The sequence below is a fragment of the Accipiter gentilis genome, chromosome 26, assembly GCF_929443795.1.
Source record: "Accipiter gentilis chromosome 26, bAccGen1.1, whole genome shotgun sequence".
Taxonomy (NCBI): domain Eukaryota; kingdom Metazoa; phylum Chordata; class Aves; order Accipitriformes; family Accipitridae; genus Astur; species Astur gentilis.
In genome coordinates this window covers 15,143,007-15,160,436 of record NC_064905.1, presented here as the reverse complement: position 1 = coordinate 15,160,436, position 17,430 = coordinate 15,143,007, and the positions used below count along the sequence as shown (strand labels likewise).

Here is a 17,430-nt window from a genome sequence, read left to right as displayed (position 1 = left end):
TCTCAATCCTTTGTACGTTGTACTTCAAGAACAAAGAAGGAGAATCCCATGTGTCCCTCACTAGGTGATAGATCGTTTCAGTTTTAGAAATGTTTGTCTTGTAATTTACAGATTGAAAAGCCTTCATAAAATTCAAAGGGCTTGGTGCAAACAAGCCATATCGACAGTTTCCCTGAAAAGAACGATTAAGGGGGAGGCAAAAGAGATGGGTAATACTCATGGTCTTTACTCATTGCTTCAGCAATTGGAAACGTCCACTGTACTTATTCTGGTAATCATACATCACTGCATTTTTCCAGATCCTTTTCCCAAAGCATGAACATGGATTGCTTCTCCATAGCATAAAACACGTTGCATGCTTTCCAACAAATCCAAGTGCTCCGTAGCTTCTGTTTGCATATCTAATGCATGCATCTCCTTTGCCCCATGTCAGCAGCACATTTCTGATTCACATTTTGCCACTGGTCTCCTGGCAGGTGCGTAGTTAGGGTGCAGCTGCCAAGGGATCACTTCTGACAGCATTTCTAGTTGTATCGCTGAAATTAGTGCTGATTGTGATCCTCCACTGCTTATTCCAGGCACATAGTCACACCACTTTCCAGCAGCTCACGTTTACCCACACTGAAACAGGCCGGGCATTCTGCTGCTTTTTTTTGTGGGGGATTTTTTTTTTTTTAAGCCAGCACATGCTGCTTAATTCTAAGGCGCTCAGCTGCAGTACAGGGTGGCTTCTTTCTCCCTTCCTGTCTGGTGATGCAGAGATCAGTTTCAGACCATTGACTTGAATTTTTGGCCTCTGTTCATCCTATGTGCTTGGTTCAGGTTCCAGAGTAGCCTCCCACCAAGCAGCAGTAGGAAAGTGGAGCCCTCCACTCTCTGAAATGTGATTATTCGAAAGTGCTGTCATTACTCTAAAAATGCTCCAGATGGTAAGGAGGGGCCATGCTGGTGTATGTTGTGTGAGAGAAGGCGTTGTGCAAACACATAGATCCCAGTGCCTTTTGAGCTACCTCAATCTTTTATAGAGCAGTAAGTCCCAGCTGCAAGAGCAGCTGATGCTTACAATACAGAGGATTACAATTTTCCTGAATTATTGGTTGCCCTTGCTTCCATTGTCTCACCTACCTTGTTATGCAGAGAACCCCCTTGACTTATCTACTCTGTTCTTTTCTTCCCACCTTTCAGTGTGTGCTCAGACAACCAACCAGCTTCTCTCCATTAGTCCATCGCGTGGTCTTTATTTCTGTTGTGGCTTGCAGAAGCAGCTTTCTTCTCAAGGCTTGACTCTCTCCTTTGTGTTTTTTCCCCTCTCTTGGGAAGTATCGGCTCATCGTGGTGCAGTCTCTGGAAACCATAAACCTTGTATACCCAGATAATTTGTGTTCACACACCAACTGCAGTATTGTATGGTGTGTTTGAGAGGAGAGGTTCAGCTATCTTGCGTGACATTGTTTTCTGAAATAGCAGAAAGGGAATCGGATCAGCATAACATTCCCATGTAGAGAATAGGTGGCATATTATCTTGTGCTTTCATAGCACACTGGCTGAGTCAAAGGCTCTTGAGTTGCTTTATGAATATGGAGTTACAGCCCTCTAGGCCACTGACGAGATGAGAGTAATATCACCGATGTTATTTTACTTCCCTTGTATATGGTTTTATTATTAGGATGAGATTGTGGCCTTAGAAGAATCTGTTGCAGTATGCCCATTGACCTCAGTGCAGCCAGATTTTCTCTTAATTCTAGCAGATCTGTCAGCTGCTAGATTCCTAGCTCAAAGTCTAGATTGGTAAAATTGTGCCTGAGGAGGAAATTTCCTGTTCCCTTCTAATGAGATCTGATTAGATCATTGTATAACGCACTGCCTTCCTGACCAGCTTTAATTCTTGTTCTTATGGCATTCTAGTAAATGGCTGATTGAAGTTGAGTGCATCAAGTTCAGGCTCCAATGTTTACTGTCGTGTCAGCCAGGGAGATGAGGCACCATCTCACCCTTCTGTAAAACATCAAGAAGAAGAAACTGGCTCCCCTGGCCTAAGAACACAGTGAGTGACAGTCACTGTTACCGTGATGGCACAAGGGGCTGCCCCACAGAACAGCGGTGTTTCAGCTGTTTGACAGCGCTGTATTTTTAGCAGTGGTGTGTCATGCCCGTGAACTGTACCCTTGTTTAAGAACAACCAAATATCGCTAACTGAGTGGAAGCCTTCCCTCAGCTATTTTGGGTTTGCTTCACTTGCAGTTATTCCTTGACAGACCCTTGAATGTGATTCCCCTGACCTTTAACTCTAGCTTTCTAATGCTTTTGTTAGCTGTGTTTTACCAATGCATGTCACGCTCTTTCCCTCTCCCCCGTCTTCCAGTTTTATAGATAAGGACTGGTAATTGTCTTTATGGAGGTTGTAATGAGTTCTGTCACCACACAAAGAAGCTCACTAATAAAATAAATCAAAGCAGCAATGAATGAATGGAAAGCATGCTTTTAAAATTAGATTTGTACTGCAAGTGCAATACTGTCACTTGCAGCATAAGACAATGTTAAAAAGGCACTGAGTTGGCAGAGTACCTTGAAAGGGTCACTGAGCTTTGCTAGCAGGAATTAGGAAGCTTTCCATTGCTTCCATGCAGCACTGCAGCATCATTTGGGAGTAAATATTTTAAAGCATGATTAGCAAAAGAGCACGCAAAACTGATCTTAGATTTTACTTGTTCCATAACTTAGTTAAGTAGCTTTTCTTATTGTATTGTTACATGTGTTTATGTAATGTTGTCTTCTGTGCCTGGAGTCTTGTACCAGCTTGGAGCTCTTGGCCCCACATATGATCAGTTCTGCCTAGCTTACTATACCCCCTGCCTCTCCAATGTACCAGTCGGTAGACAAATGCTGTCTGTATCACTGCTTCACAAGATCTTAAAAGGACAGTGCTCCCCTCTCTAGCTGCGTATTTACTGCAGGGGTCTGTTTCTCCTGTTCCTTGGGGAAGTCATGTTTTTAGAGGAGATGTGTATTCACAGTGGCCTGACCAAAAGCCTTTCCTTAGAGACCAGGGGCAGGTGGGGCATCCTGTGGGCAGGCAGCAAGGATAACAAGCTGGTGTTTTCATTCAGGCTTGTGTTACACTAAAATGCAGCTGCTTGTGAACCAACAGGGCTTTCATGATGCAGGGTGTAGTGCACAAAGTAAGAATACGGGTTGTTGAGGAGTCTGTGTCTGTGCAACTGAGCCCTAGGCTTCTTCAGCAGTTTCTGCAGTTCTTTATAGTTCCCAGATCTGTTGCAGCTCTTACAGCCTTGCACAAGCTGTTTCTGTCATAGAAACACAAAACATCCCCAAATTCTTGTTTTCTCAGTCTATCTGTTAATTTCCTAGTAGAGAAATCACATTGTGGTCCTCTGCAGCAAAAAGCACAGCAGCTACAGAATAAGAAGCATTTCTAATTTCACTAGAAACTTCACAGAAGCTGAGCGCTAGTTTCTTTTTTCATCTTCATTTCTCCTGTACCAGACTCTCAAGACACAGCAGGGACAAAAGGAATGAAATTCTGTAGAAAGTTGACAAACACTCCTTCTTCTTGTCTCTCTCACCATAACGACATGTAATTAAGTACCTTGAACTTTAGAAGTTGCCTGTGAAAAATATTCCTCTAACTGAGAGCAACCAACCTCCATTAAGTTATACGCAGTCAGCAAATGACTGTAATTATTAGGGCCAGTAGACAGAGCTGAAACTCCAGAGGACTTTAGTGTCAGAGCTAATAATTATGCAGCAGCCTTGGCCAAATATTTCTCTTCCGAGCTAAGTATTTAATATTGTCACTGTAGAATATTAATGGAACTGCCTGCTATGTGTGAAGCTGTTGACTAAGCTCATTGTACAGTGAACTGCGGTGGCTCAAATTAGCCACAGTGAATGGAGGGATCAAGAACACCGCATCAGCCTGCAGCACCAGCAGACCTTCTTAAATACTGCTGTCTGCAGGTCATTAAGATAAGATCTGGGGACAAAATGAAGGGCAAGACAGTGTCATGCTTCAAGAATTCAGAAAGTCATTTGTTTTGCATACTGAAGGATACTTTTTCTTTAAGTATTGATTAGATATCTCTGGGAAGCACGTATGAATATATTTCTTAAACCTAATGAAGTAGATTGGCTGATTCAGAAAACATCTCCTTTGGTTTCACTTGGACAAAATGATTTCATCTGTGCTATAAATAAGGAATAAAAGTAACTTGTTGCAGAGTGTTGGCATAGAGAGAAATCTTCCCAGATGTGGAAAGAAACTTCTAGGCCTAATCTAGACATTAACCAAGCATCAAGGTAGTCATCTTCAACTAGCAGTGTGTTCCAGTGACTTTGAGGGCTTTTTTAAAGCTAATTATTTTTTCACCAGGCAGGGATTTCTACTTAATTGTAAGGCTGCAAAAGCAATGAGTGCATGTCAGCAATGAAACCATATGAGAGCAGTGATAACCACAGGAAAAAGTAGCAGTTTCTTCTGGTTTCTGGCACTTGAACAGGCTCATAAATTCCCTGGAGTGTTTTGTGTAACACATGACCTGTACTATAGAGACAGCCTCCCTTTTACAGCAGTGTAAACCCAGGTCTTATACGGCAGTCCAGTTTAACTATTGTGGTTACTATTGCTGTAATAACTTGTATCAATTTAAAGTGTGCTGTGTGCTGTTCTCTTGGTGCTTGCATTTTTTTTCTGTTCTTTTCTCTAAAGAATGCAAAATTGAACTGTTCAGCCATTGGGCTTGATAGCACTTGTGCTAAATCAAGGCTTGCTGCATGGCTCTAAGCGGTAGTTATAGGATTTGAGACTAATGCAAGGAGGGGAGGATATTTGGGAGAGAGTGAACTATAAAGTAAAAAATCTGGGTTAAGCTTTTTCATTACTTGAAAGTCTTTTTTTTTGTTGTCTTCATTTTTCTCCATATAATCAAGAGTCAATCTGTATCTCTGCTGTTCCACAGGTATGGATGTGTGGGGGTCGCATGGAGGACATCCCTTGCTCTAGAGTTGGTCATATCTACAGAAAGTATGTTCCATACAAGGTTCCAACAGGAGTCAGCCTGGCAAGAGTAAGTGGCAATGGCATTCCCCATGATGGATGTCTGACTGCAATGCGACCACACTGTTGCCCACAATAGGAGGCAAACGTAGACTGTGTAGTCCATAAATTGTACTCGTACAGTGGTCAAATCGGGCAGTTTTGCAGTGGTGGATGTGTAGCACAAGGGGAAGAGAGCCTAGGGGAGCTGCAGACTCGTGTGCAGACAGCTGCCATGCTCCAGACATCAGCCATTGCTAGGTGTTGGAAAGGGAATTTGCGATCAGGCACTGGCTATGGAATCACCAATAAAAACAAGATATGGCTTTATTTGTGTAGTACTTCAGTTGTTTTATAGCTGTGCTTTCCAAAATCAGCACGCTTCAGTGTGGTGATTTTGTTTTGGTGATTGAAAGACGTCTCAACTTCAAGCATCACAGACCACTGAATGAGCAAGCTGTAGTTTTCCACAATGGAACGTTCTCTGCCATCTTATTTCTTAATCTAATGTAGCCCAAAGAGGGAAGAGCTTTTGCCTATCGTGCACTAGGCTTCTCCAGTTAATTTCCAAATTGAGAAGGGATTGCATTGCCCTCTGGTGGGAGAAAAAAAATAGGAGCAGGAAGGCTGCAAAACTAAAAAATGCAAAAAGTTACCCTGCTGTTCTGCAGTCTTATGGCTTGCACAGTGTTAAAATGTTTCCCAGTTTAATAGCATCGCCCTAGTTATAGATTTGGATTTATTACTCAGCCCAGCAATGACCTGTCAGAGCGATAGAGTGCTCTCCTGTCTGTGCCATCTCTTCAAGAAGGAGCTATATTTCTTTTGATTCAGTATTTTGCTCTTGCATACTTCCACAGTGCTGGAAGGAGATGGCAGACAGGTGTAGGGAACGCTGTTTCTTGGCACCTAAGATCACACAGTCACCTTGAGGTGAACACCTGCTCTTGTTGCGCGTAGGCTACATTTAGGGCAAGGTCAGCACGCTGATCATTCTTAACATCTGAATTCTTTTGGTAGTAAATGACCACTGCTGGACTGACCACCTTCATGCATGGTGGGCCGTGCTGTTGGGTTGCTGAAGTCATGACTGCATATGGCATGTTACTATGTGGCACCAAGAATGTACCTGAGTTGCCAGAGAACAGTCCAAGGTCCAATGGTCTTTTGAATGTGTTGTGAGGAGAAGTAGGGCGGGTATCTCGAGAGGGTGGTGTTCACTGCTGTTTTGGAATTACACAGTAGATTAAGCTTTACAGCGATATGTGAAATATACTGCTGCCAGCAAGTAAACCCTTTGCTTCTATTCTGAAGGGTCATCACCTTGAAAGTTCTGTATTCCTGTGGTATTTCAGAGTTTCTCTTAAACAGCTTTTTACCCAAGAAAACAGAAAAAGAGTGGTAAGAAAGAGTATTGTGAACTGAAGCTTTCCAGAAGGGAGTACTGCAAATCCCATTCCTAGATGGATATAAAAGATGCAATAAGAAGGATTTAAGAAAGCAGCTTTTTGTCGGGGACCTTTGAATGTCCAGTGGTATTTACTACCATCATTTTCTGACTAGCGTCTTTACAGGAAAAAAAGGAAAAGAAAAAAAGCCTAACTTTTGATTAATGTTGTTTTTCTTAGCCACAAGGAACGAGATATAATGGCCAAGTGCCAGGATTCTGTTTTGACCTCAGCTGAAAATATCTTTCTAAAAGTCCCTTGGAACTAGAAAATGATAAAAATAATCTTCATCCTGAAGGTGAAGAGAAAGAGTGGATGTGAATGAAAATCCTTTCTGAGCAAAAACACAAGAGCTGTTCTGAATGCTAATGTCAGTAGTTTGTGCAGAGTGTTCTCAGGTGTTTTTCCCTCTCATTTTCACACATGGCTGTTACCCACACAGAACTTGAAGCGGGTGGCTGAGGTGTGGATGGACGAATATGCAGAGTACATATACCAGCGTAGACCAGAGTACCGGCATCTTTCTGCAGGGGATGTCGCAGCTCAGAAGGAACTTCGCAACAACCTCAACTGCAAAAGCTTCAAGTGGTTCATGAATGAGGTCGCGTGGGACTTGCCAAAGTTTTACCCACCAGTGGAACCTCCAGCAGCTGCCTGGGGAGAGGCAAGTTTGTGCTCTGGAATCTGCAGTGGGCAAACAGGCTGTGGTTTGGGTTTTTTTAAAGTTGTCTTACCCATGTGCTCCAGTACCAGTTTGCTGTGAGTAAGGTAGCAAGCAAGTGTTTAAGGATCCTGCTTAATATATTTCAAAGTCCAGAACTTCTCTACCATTATATTGGCCTGATCAAAGAAGTCGGTTAGGCAGCCATTTCTACTAATGCACAGCTACAAAGAGAATAGAGACTTGGCTTGTTCTGCATGTTGCATATTTAGTCAAAGGCAGAACATCCCAACAGGGAGGACTAGGGAGAGACAGCAGCTGAGCAATAGTAGAAATTTTGTATTTCCAAAAGGCTACACAACTGTGTTGAGCTACTCTGTTCCTTAGCTTTCCCATCTGAAAGCCAGGAAAACCATCCCTGTTTTTGAAAGTCAGCTGTGTTCTGGGAAAAGAATCAACCTGGGAGAGAAGTCATGGATTGTTACACACAACGACATAGTGGGCTCTGCAGTCCTGTAGCTAATGGGTTTTGCTGTGTCCTGGACGTTATTGTACAGCTGGCAATGGGTCCCATTTTGAGTTCCTGTGCTTTCTTCTTGCTGTTATCTGCCAGCTCAGATACATAGTTAAGTGAGGAATCTTAAAACTGCTGTCTTCTTGCAAATACTGCCACTATTTGAGGCAATTTAAGCCTTCTTTCCTGTCACTTGATAGGAGTAGGAGATTCAGTGACTAATTTACTATTTCAGATACGCAATGTAGGAACTGGTCTGTGTGTGGATACTAAGCATGGAGCCCTGGGATCCCCACTGAGACTGGAAAACTGTGTGAAGGACAGAGGAGAGGCAGCGTGGAACAACGTGCAGGTAACAGACCCTCTGATAAATCATCAGCCCCTAAATAAATTTGGGGAGGGAGAAGTTGTAAAAACAAATGTTTGAGAAGGAAGGCCATTGCAGAACTCTGTCAGGTAAACAGAAGGACCTGTGCACCCCAAGGCTCAAGTGCTGATTATACATGATGGGCTTGTAGCAGGATGTGGCTTGTGCTTGTGGCAGGGTCTGGAGCCTAGCAGACTTTGTGCAGAGCTTTTACCTCTGCTTTGAAGTTCTCAGAGTGAACAAAAGAAAGCACAAGAAAACAATATGCCAAAATAATAAACCAGTAACAAGGCAGCTGTAATATGTAACAAAGTGAATATTAACTTCAAAGGTTGTACTGAAAGAAGTGATAGAGGAGCATTATGCATATTAATGAACCTGCAGGAGCATTCAATAACCGCTTACTATCATCCTTCTGACAGGAGGCAAATGCATTATAAACACCCAACCATTGCTGGAGAGAGATGAAACTGGCCAGGCTATAGATTCACCCTCTCAACATATAAGGTGCCAGAAATGACAGCTTTATTGTCACAGAAGGGAGGGAAATATTAGTTTGTCTAAACTGTAGCAGCTGAGCTGAGAAAAGATCAAGAAAACAATGCCTCTATTACAGAGCCATGCATAACTCTTCAGGGGAATGGCTTCAGTAGTAGGAGACAGGGTTGTTGAATATCAATTTTGATGCATGAAAACTAGAAACAAAACCAATTTACTCAGGCACAGTCCAAAACTAAGCTTCTGTTGTGTCAGGAGGATCCTGAACAATTAGTGTTGGCTTATGTTTAGGAGGATAATGTGTTTTGAACTTCTGTGTAGTATTGAGCCTAAATGATTGTGCTAATTTATCTCCCAAGAGAGGTTTAAAAGAGAGACAGAAACAAAGTAGGTTTTTTGTGCACAAGTTTTTGACCACACTGCTTCAAGTAGCACCCTGCTCATTACTCGTCTTTCTTACTGCCCCATGAGGTCTCTCTGAAGGGAGGACCATTCTTCCACCTGGCTCCAAAAGGAGCCCCCGGAACAGCCCTTCCCCCTGGAGGCTGAGAGGTGTGCTGGCTGGTAGCCCTGCAGAACCGTGTTGCCTAGTGCTGGTCACAGAGGAAGACTTGCACCCTTGCCAGAGATGCTGTCCTTGTCAAATCAGAAAGCAAAAGCTTGACACCAGTGCCTGCCTTTTAGACAAGTTTATCTTTTGTGGGATTCAGTCCTACAATGCTAAAAGACGTCATAAGTCAAGCCGTGATCATCAGATTGGAGATACAGCTTGACCACGCTACTGTCTCAAGCCGTGGCCAAAAGCAAATGCCAAGGGGGCAGGGCAAGGAGCAGAGATGTATGTGGTGTTACTTCCACTGACTCTTTGCCCATGGTCCAACCCTGTGGCTCAGGGATTTCCAGGCCACATGTGCTGGCAGCCAGCAGCTTTCGTCAGGGCCACAGCATTGCCAGACATAGGTTGTGCCTGGTTACTAGAGCTAAACCCCTTTCTCCTCTGTAGTATCCCTCCTTTAGTTTTACCTGAAAGTGCTGAGAGATCATTGCAGGGTCAGCAGAAGAGAGCGCCAGGAAGGATTGCCCTAGTGTTTGCCCTTCCCACGCTCCTGTGGAGTGGGGTGGGGAGCTGTGGGGTCCTGCCCTCTTGTCCCAGGAGGCATGGGACAGACTCTTCTCAAGGTGACTGCAGGCTGCCTGTGCAGGCTCGGGTGTTTACTGCTAACGTTAACTCAGAGCTCCTGTAGCTCTCTGCCTTTTTTGCTAGCTGTGAAATGCTGTAATTGGTCAGCTGCTCACTTAATCCATGATGTATGCCTGCATTGCAGAGACATTCAAGGCTGCTATTAGTACCCAAGCTAACTAGCATGGCTGTTTGCAGCAGCACAGTCTCATTTAGCATAATGTGTGGTAGTCGGCAGGGTAGCTGTTACAGACTCCCCTCTTCAGCAGTCCCTGTCCCCAGAGGTGGAAGTAACTTTTACTCTAGAAGATATTGTCCTTTCCCTGAAGCCATCCCCACCCTGTGGGCAAAGAAGGGAATGTTGTTCTTCTGGTGAAAGCACTGTGCCCAGTACCAGCCATCCTGAGGGTCCTGTTTGTCCTGGCAGGTATTCACATTCAGCTGGAGAGAAGACATCCGTCCTGGGGATCCTCAGCATACCAAGAAGTTTTGTTTTGATGCCATTTCCCACATCAGCCCTGTGACCCTCTATGACTGTCATGGAATGAAGGGGAACCAGCTCTGGAGATACCGACAAGTGAGTGTGTGTCAAATTGCCTGTAGGCACTTAAGTTTCCTTAAAATGTCACCACTCATGTTTTATTCCTTCTCTTCATCTAGCTATCATAAGAGAATCTGCAGACAATCTGTTGTCATTGTGCCTTAATTACCCTTGATTAGAAAGAGGTGACTCCCCTGTTCCACTGGTTAGAAATGGTGAGGACTGCTTCTACAGGGCTTGCTAAGCAGAAGGACACTCTCCTTGCAGTCTTTCCACAGCTGGCAGTGAGGTGATGCAACACCCTTGCAAAACCTGTTTGCAAAGAGGTGTGCTGTGTTTATTGGTTTGTTCTGAATACTAGAAGATCATGCCAAAAGTAGATAAGGATTTAGTCATCCTTCTACTAAGCAATGCTTTTATGGGCAAATTATTGTGAGTAAATTCTTGACTAAATGTCCCGTCCTAGTCCTTGCAATCTGCATGCGCTGTTCTGTGGACTGACTGCAGCAGGATGTGAGCCTGTAGGCTGGAGAACCTGGCTTCAGGCATGGCTTTAGAGCTTCCCAGTGCAGATGTGAGGATTGGGCTGGATACCGTTACAAGGGGTGGGAGTGGACCCTGACACTTGCCAACCAGTTAAGTGTGGAACAACTTCTTCAGATACATCCAAGTAACAAAATAGCTTGCCTTGGTTTTTAAGTCTTCTTTCTGTTGGTTTCAAAACAGCTTTGCTTCTCTGCTTAGCAACCTCACATCAAATTTCTCTTCTCCAGGACAAGACCCTCTACCATCCAGTAAGTGGCAGCTGTATGGACTGCAGTGAGAGTGACCGAAAGATCTTTATGAATAGCTGCAATCCTTCATCTCCAACACAGCAGTGGATATTTGAACACACAAACTCAACCGTCTTGGAAAAATTTAACAGAAATCTTGATCTTTAAAAGACTGAGAAAATATATATATATATATATTTTACAATTATAGTTTTTACTGGGGAGGGTTGCAAAAAATTTTTTTAAGAATACTTTTTTTTAAACAGTTAATGAAGGTAAAAGGGAGAATCTCAGGAGAAGGTTAACTAGCAGGCCAATCTTTATTGCAAAGATGCTGCATCCTTCTCTTCTGTGGATGGTGGAATTTTAAAGGCTTTGCCAGAGCCACTTCTTTGCTGAGACTGAACGGAAACTCTGTTTTTAGAGGAGTCTGAATGTGATTCAAACTGCTTTTTTTTTTTTGCTTTGTTTTGTTTTATTTCCCAGCTGGGTCTGGTGTTAAATGATTTTGTTATCCAGGACCCTCTAGGACTTTTTGTAGCAGCTATACTACCCGCCGAAGCATTCCCACATAGGTGCTTTATCTTCCAAAGTCCATATAAGTAAAATCTTGAACACAAGATTTAATCCTGTGATCAAAAAAAAAAAAAGAAAAAAGGCCATCAAAATGTAAAATTAAATGAATTTTTTTTTTGCCCTAAACCAAAATATATTTCAAACAGGTTGAGTATTATTACTTTCCAAATCATAGCTCTGATAAAGGAGTGAGCTCTAGTGGAGGTGCAGCCAAGTGTTAGGAATCTATCGCCATAGTTATTAGCAATGAGGAATCGGGGTTTCTGGTCCATTCACTTTGCAGTCAGTTTGTCACTCACTGTTGGATCTTCAAGGTGAAAGATTAACAGAGGGTTTTTAAGTAAGCACAGTTCTTACAGGTGAAGATTTTTGCTAAGAGTCTTTGGCTATCAGGTTCCAAATTTGCCCCTTATTCAGAATCTTTTTAGCACAGACACCTCTAGGGTTTCTCAGAGTTAAATCTACTACATGAATGCAACTTCCATTTTTTCTTTAGAGGTTTGAAGGATAACTTAATTCACGGTTGGTGTGAGCAGATTAATTCAGGATAATTAAGTCAGGGCTGAGATTAGCCATTGGTCTTTATCCATTTGTTCATCAGTCTGTAGTTTGTTGCAGTCATGAGTCCTGTGGTCAGTAGTATTCTAGGCTTGTGGGAATGTGCTGTTAATCTCTCCTGTTTTCCCAACACACACAGCACTGTAAAGTTTACTGTGACTGGAAATCTGTTTGCTTAAGCAGAGATGTGGGATTGATGGGCCCATTTCACTGGTACCCTGTCCCTTGTGTAGTCAGTTAGCAGTGCGCAACGTATTACCCTTCTGGTTTGGCTGCAGGATCTGCCAGACAGTGAACCAGAACTGTCTCATCCCAGGAGCTGGAAAAAAGTACTGACACTGAAGGATGAATAGAGGACCATTGTTTTCAAGTCTGTCTGAAGCAAGTGTTTAAAAAAAAATCCACCCTGGTTTAAAATGAAGTTGTTGCAAAAACAGATTTACTAGTTCAGCTGACTTAGTCTTATACTGAAGACAGCAGTGGCGTTTTCTAGTAAAAGCTGTGAATGATGGTGCAATTAACTTTTTGCAAAGATGCTGTGTAAATCAATAAAACTAGCCCTTTGCTAGTAATTGCCCAGCTCCGCAGTTTGTCCAGCTGCCCATGCAGGAATGTTGCAAGAATAGGTAGTGTGCAGCCAGCTCTGGAAGTGAAAGGCTGAAACACTCAGGGTAGGAGTGGGGCAACCCTCTGGCACTCTTGATAAGTACGGTTAATGGACTTCCCCTCCTTGGAGGGGCAGGGAAGCTCTGCTCTGGGGTGTCTTTCTGTCATGTGAAGGCAAGGAGATTTTTGCCTAGTGTCAAGAAACAAGCAGGCTGGCTCCCTCTGCAGAGCTCCAGAAGTAAGAAACCTTTTCTGATGTAGCCAATTGCAGGATCATTGCCCATGTTTCAGATGCCTTTGAGGCCATGTAGTGCTGTGTCCGTCAACTGGGACCAAACTAGGACACAACTATCTGTCTCTCAAGCTCTTAAGTCTTATGTATTGACTGTGAGGCTCAAAGTCATTTCCACCTCTCTCGTCCTCACAGCTGAGGCCATGTCTGACCTCTTCTGCCAACTTAATCTGGTACATGCAATCACGAAGCAAGGGAAGCACAGGCACTGCATTACAGCTGGGACTGAGCTTGCCAAATGTGTTGGTGTCTAACATTTTTGGAGTGAAGAAAGAAAAAAAGCTCTAGGCTTTCCTTGTGACCGTTTTGCAGCAGTATTTCTACGGAAGTGAGCCCAGCATCAGACAGAGTTGGCATCTTATGTTCTCAGTAACTACAATATGTCTGTCATTAGGATCCCTTTTCATTTCTCTGGGAGACAGAACCACCTTCCAGTGCTTTGTGTCTGACTGTTGCTTCCCTTAAGTTATTAATGCTGTCATTAGTCTAGTAGTGCTGACTGTGGATCACTAGATGGCCTGACTAGATGTCTTTATGAATGTTTTAATACCTGTGGAAAAAGAAGCTGTTTGTCCATGAACAGTGCTAGTTTTTTAAAATTGGAACACAATCAGCAAATTATATAAATGGATGGTAGGTCATTCTGCTTGCAGCTTGCAACTTTGTGTGTCTTAGTTTTCTAATGAGAGGATTAGCTTCTGCATGGCTTGCTTTGTACTTGGGCTCACCTTGTGAAGAGACCCCTAGTTGCTTGGCTGCTGGATGCTTGTTTCAGAGAGAACTGCAGTAATGAACGGGTCTTTTACCACTTGGTGATCTTAATGTGGAGAGAAAGGACAGCTCTTAGCAGTTTGCACCAAAAGATTAAGTAATTGTTGAGGCAATTCCCGTTTGACAACCGACCACCAGTACCTGGAAACTGGAGCTTTAGTGTGAGCGGTCCTACTGGATCATCCTCGTCAGGGTTGATCTGATCTGTTTTCTGAAGGTTTGGGATCTGAGTGTGATAAGTGCCTCACAAATTCTGTACACTTCTGACTGGCTCGCTGGGCTTTGAGCTATTAATTTATTTACATCAATTATACTTTTCAATACCCTAGAGGCTTTGCTGACTAATGAGGAGACTTAATATAGCCAACCATCCACTGATTGAGAAATAGAAGCTGTATTTCGTCATCTACATCTTTAATTGAGCCTTTGCTGGGCAATCTGGTTAATTATTCCAATTACTTTTGGTTATTTGTAAGCAAAATTGCTAAAGCATGAATACATAAGCAAATCTTCGCATCTGCATGCAAGTTAAGACTGGAGATTAAATACCAGTGATTATCTAATGCAAAATAAATGTTTTCATATTTTTTTCCCCAGAAGTATTCAAACACCCCTCTCTCCATGGCTGCATAAATTCTAATGCTTTTAAGTATCAGAATCCCAGACAACAGGGGGATCTCTGGATGTGTGTTATGTCACATAATAATACTTTGATTTGCTCTTGAAGCTGTTGTTTATTTATACTGGTGCTAATCTCTAAGGCCTACAGAGTAATAGGTTTGGGGCTCTTATGTGTGCAAGGTGTCTTTTTTCATGCCTGGGAAATTAACTTTCTTTTCCACACCATAATGGAAGAACATGTGAGCCTTACTGAAAGGGGGAATACAGCATCATTAAAATAAAGATGTGCCTTTTTAAATGTAAATGTACAGCAAATGCTTAAACTTGAACCATTTCCCAGTGCCTTGCTGGACAAGAGAGAAGAGGGGAAGGGGTTGGGAGATAAGGATGCAAGAGAAAGCTTGACTCGTGCAGTGTTTGTGTGTGTTTTTTAAAATGTCTGACTTTAAGTGCAAAATCTGTGTGAACGACAGTAATTCAGAAGCTCCTGGGTTTCCTCTGTTAAATTGATAACATTAATGACTCCGGGGGGTGGGGGTGGTCACTCCTAATTAGAAGACTTGGAAAGGATGGCAGCTTCCTCTTTGTACACTGTAACAACTAAAGCGAGACCAGAGGATGTCTTGGTTAACTGTTGGGTATTTCACCTCATGGTGAAGGCTCAGGCATTTCACCGGCATGCAAGGTCCTGCATTTTATTTTCTAAGTATCCAAATCAGAAATCACAAATGATCCCAAAGGCATATAAAATCTGTAGCAGAAGTCTCTTTCAGAAAGTCAATGCCTTCCATCACTGGGAAACTTTTAAAGGGTGTTTTCAAATCTCTAATACAGAAGTAGCAAGAAAGCAATTTCTCAGCTTAACTTTCTTCCTGGTTTGTTTTACAGTACTCTATGCACAGAGCTTTTCTTTCCTATACTGGAGAGTTCCATTCAGCAGACTTTCCTCCTACCTGCTGCACTGAGACATCCATGTACTGAAAGTCAAACAGGCACCACCAGCAACCAGCATTGCGAGAACACAGTGCTCTTGTAGCTACTGTAGGATCATTATAGTAGCTATGCTGGCTTACATCACTGAGGGGAGAGGAGAGAGATCTCCTAAAAGTCGTTTTGGGTAATTGTGTAACTGCTGGGTAAAAAGCTTTCATTTTAAATTGTCTTTCAAGATATGGACAGACACTTGAATGGTTTTGACTGGAGAGAACAGACAGCCTCTAGCAGTCAGCCCATCATGCTTTCAGTCAAAAGAGCCCTGGTAAAGTTATGTCTGAAACAGTCTGACTCTGCTAGCACGAGGGATTCAAGTGTCCCTTGCATCCCACATCCACTCCCAGCTGCTGTGGTTCATGTTCTTCCTCACCTACTCTATTGCTAACCACTTACAATAGAAGAGCCTGGTGGTGCCTAAAGTTGGTCCTTATCTGACAAGTGGCAATCTAGGTTTCCATTTTAACAATCATTTAGTATGAAAAGCTTCTTAAACAGTTAGTTAGCAAACTGTTGCCAAAATAGTGAGTAGCTTCAGGTTAATGTCAGAGTCTGTGGGGGTAGGATTAAAAGGTCTTTCACAGGATACAGAGCAAAAGGGGAGCTGGACGGGGAGTCAGGAGCACACTGGGTCCTGCTCCCAGTCTACCAGTGGCCTATTGATCTTAAGCAAGGAAAGTCTGTGTGCTGCAGTTTCCCAGCCTGTGTAAGATTTATCTTTAAGTGCGTTATTTGCTGACCTAATGAGTGTTGAGTCCATATTTTAAAACCAGCTGCAAGTCCTCACCTAGTTCAGTGGAGAGGAGAGATGCAATGGGTGGAGAATGGGAAAGCTGAGATCTGGAATTTCCATCAGCATTTAACACACAGTTTTCAATTAATTTCATATTCCTCATTAACCAGTCAGATAGATTTATTCGCATTATAAATTTAAAGTGGAACTGAAATAAACTTGCCTCCTGCTCTGATTGCTCCTCTGTAGTGTCACGTTTTAACATGGAGATCTGTGTATGAAACTAGGCAATGGTAGATTAAGGAAATCCTAATAAAAATCCCATGTCTGCTTTTTGAGTCTGTTAGCTGAGTATGCTCCTTTATTCATTGCATTTGAGCTTTCTTGATGCTTCTGTATGATCCAAAAGGCTTCAATGATTTCAGCAGATGTGAGGGATTTGGGAGTTTTATATAAAGCCATTGGATCTATGTGGTCTTAAAAGTACTAGTTCAACTCTGGGAAAAAAGTCCTAATCCCAATTAGTGAGCAAGCAAATGTGAACTTCAACCACAAAACAAGATAAAAACTGATCAAGCTGATAGGCTGAAACATTAGCCCTTACTATAACAAATAGCTTTAGCCTCTAGGGTGGAGAAGGGAATTGGTTTCAAAATGCATTCTCCAGGATCTCAGTGATAAGGTCTAACTTTGTCTATTCCTTGTACTGCATGCATTTTATCTGTAAAACTGGATGGTGCCTCTTGAATCAGTGTATATTTATTTTGTGCATATTAGGACCAACAGCCTAATATCTGGGGGTGGTAAAGGACTTGTAGCACTTTAATGTAGTAGCTTTCATAAATTGGGAATCATTGATAGAATGCCTAGTGTTTTTAAAGTTGAATGGACTTCCTTTTATAATATATTTAAAATAAATTTTTAATGTGTTTTCTGAAAACTGTGTATGCAGAAATGACTGTTCCTGCCTGTTTTGCTCCAGTGATTGATTTCCCTTCTCTCTACTTCTGAGAATAAGCTTAGTTACCCTGGTCTGGTGTTTCCGCAGCACAGCTTTCCAGCCATGTCGTGCACTGCTCTCCTCCAGCCCCCTTGGGAAACATCCTTCTCAGCTGCCCCTTGTATTGGGTATAAGTTGCAGGGTTTACTGTGTTTAGTGCAAGAGCAGTTAACAAGCTAATGCCTGAGCACTGTGTTGGGTGGACATGGCAGGTTCAGGCAGCTGGGGGCTGCAGAATTGCCTGCAGG

General features: G+C 42.8%; 1 protein-coding gene across 1 annotated transcript in view; it reads left to right on the top strand.

Moving 5' to 3' along the window:
* Nucleotides 1-17,122, top strand: part of GALNT10 (polypeptide N-acetylgalactosaminyltransferase 10) — a 90,987-nt gene extending 73,865 nt beyond the window's left edge. The window contains exons 8-12 of the mRNA XM_049829610.1: nt 4,977-5,084; nt 6,944-7,165; nt 7,912-8,028; nt 10,149-10,298; nt 11,036-17,122. Of these exons, the coding sequence (XP_049685567.1) occupies nt 4,977-5,084; nt 6,944-7,165; nt 7,912-8,028; nt 10,149-10,298; nt 11,036-11,203 (765 nt within the window). The 3' untranslated portion in view covers nt 11,204-17,122. The remainder of the gene's footprint in view (nt 1-4,976; nt 5,085-6,943; nt 7,166-7,911; nt 8,029-10,148; nt 10,299-11,035) is intronic.
* The last annotated feature ends 308 nt before the right edge of the window (nt 17,123-17,430 follow it).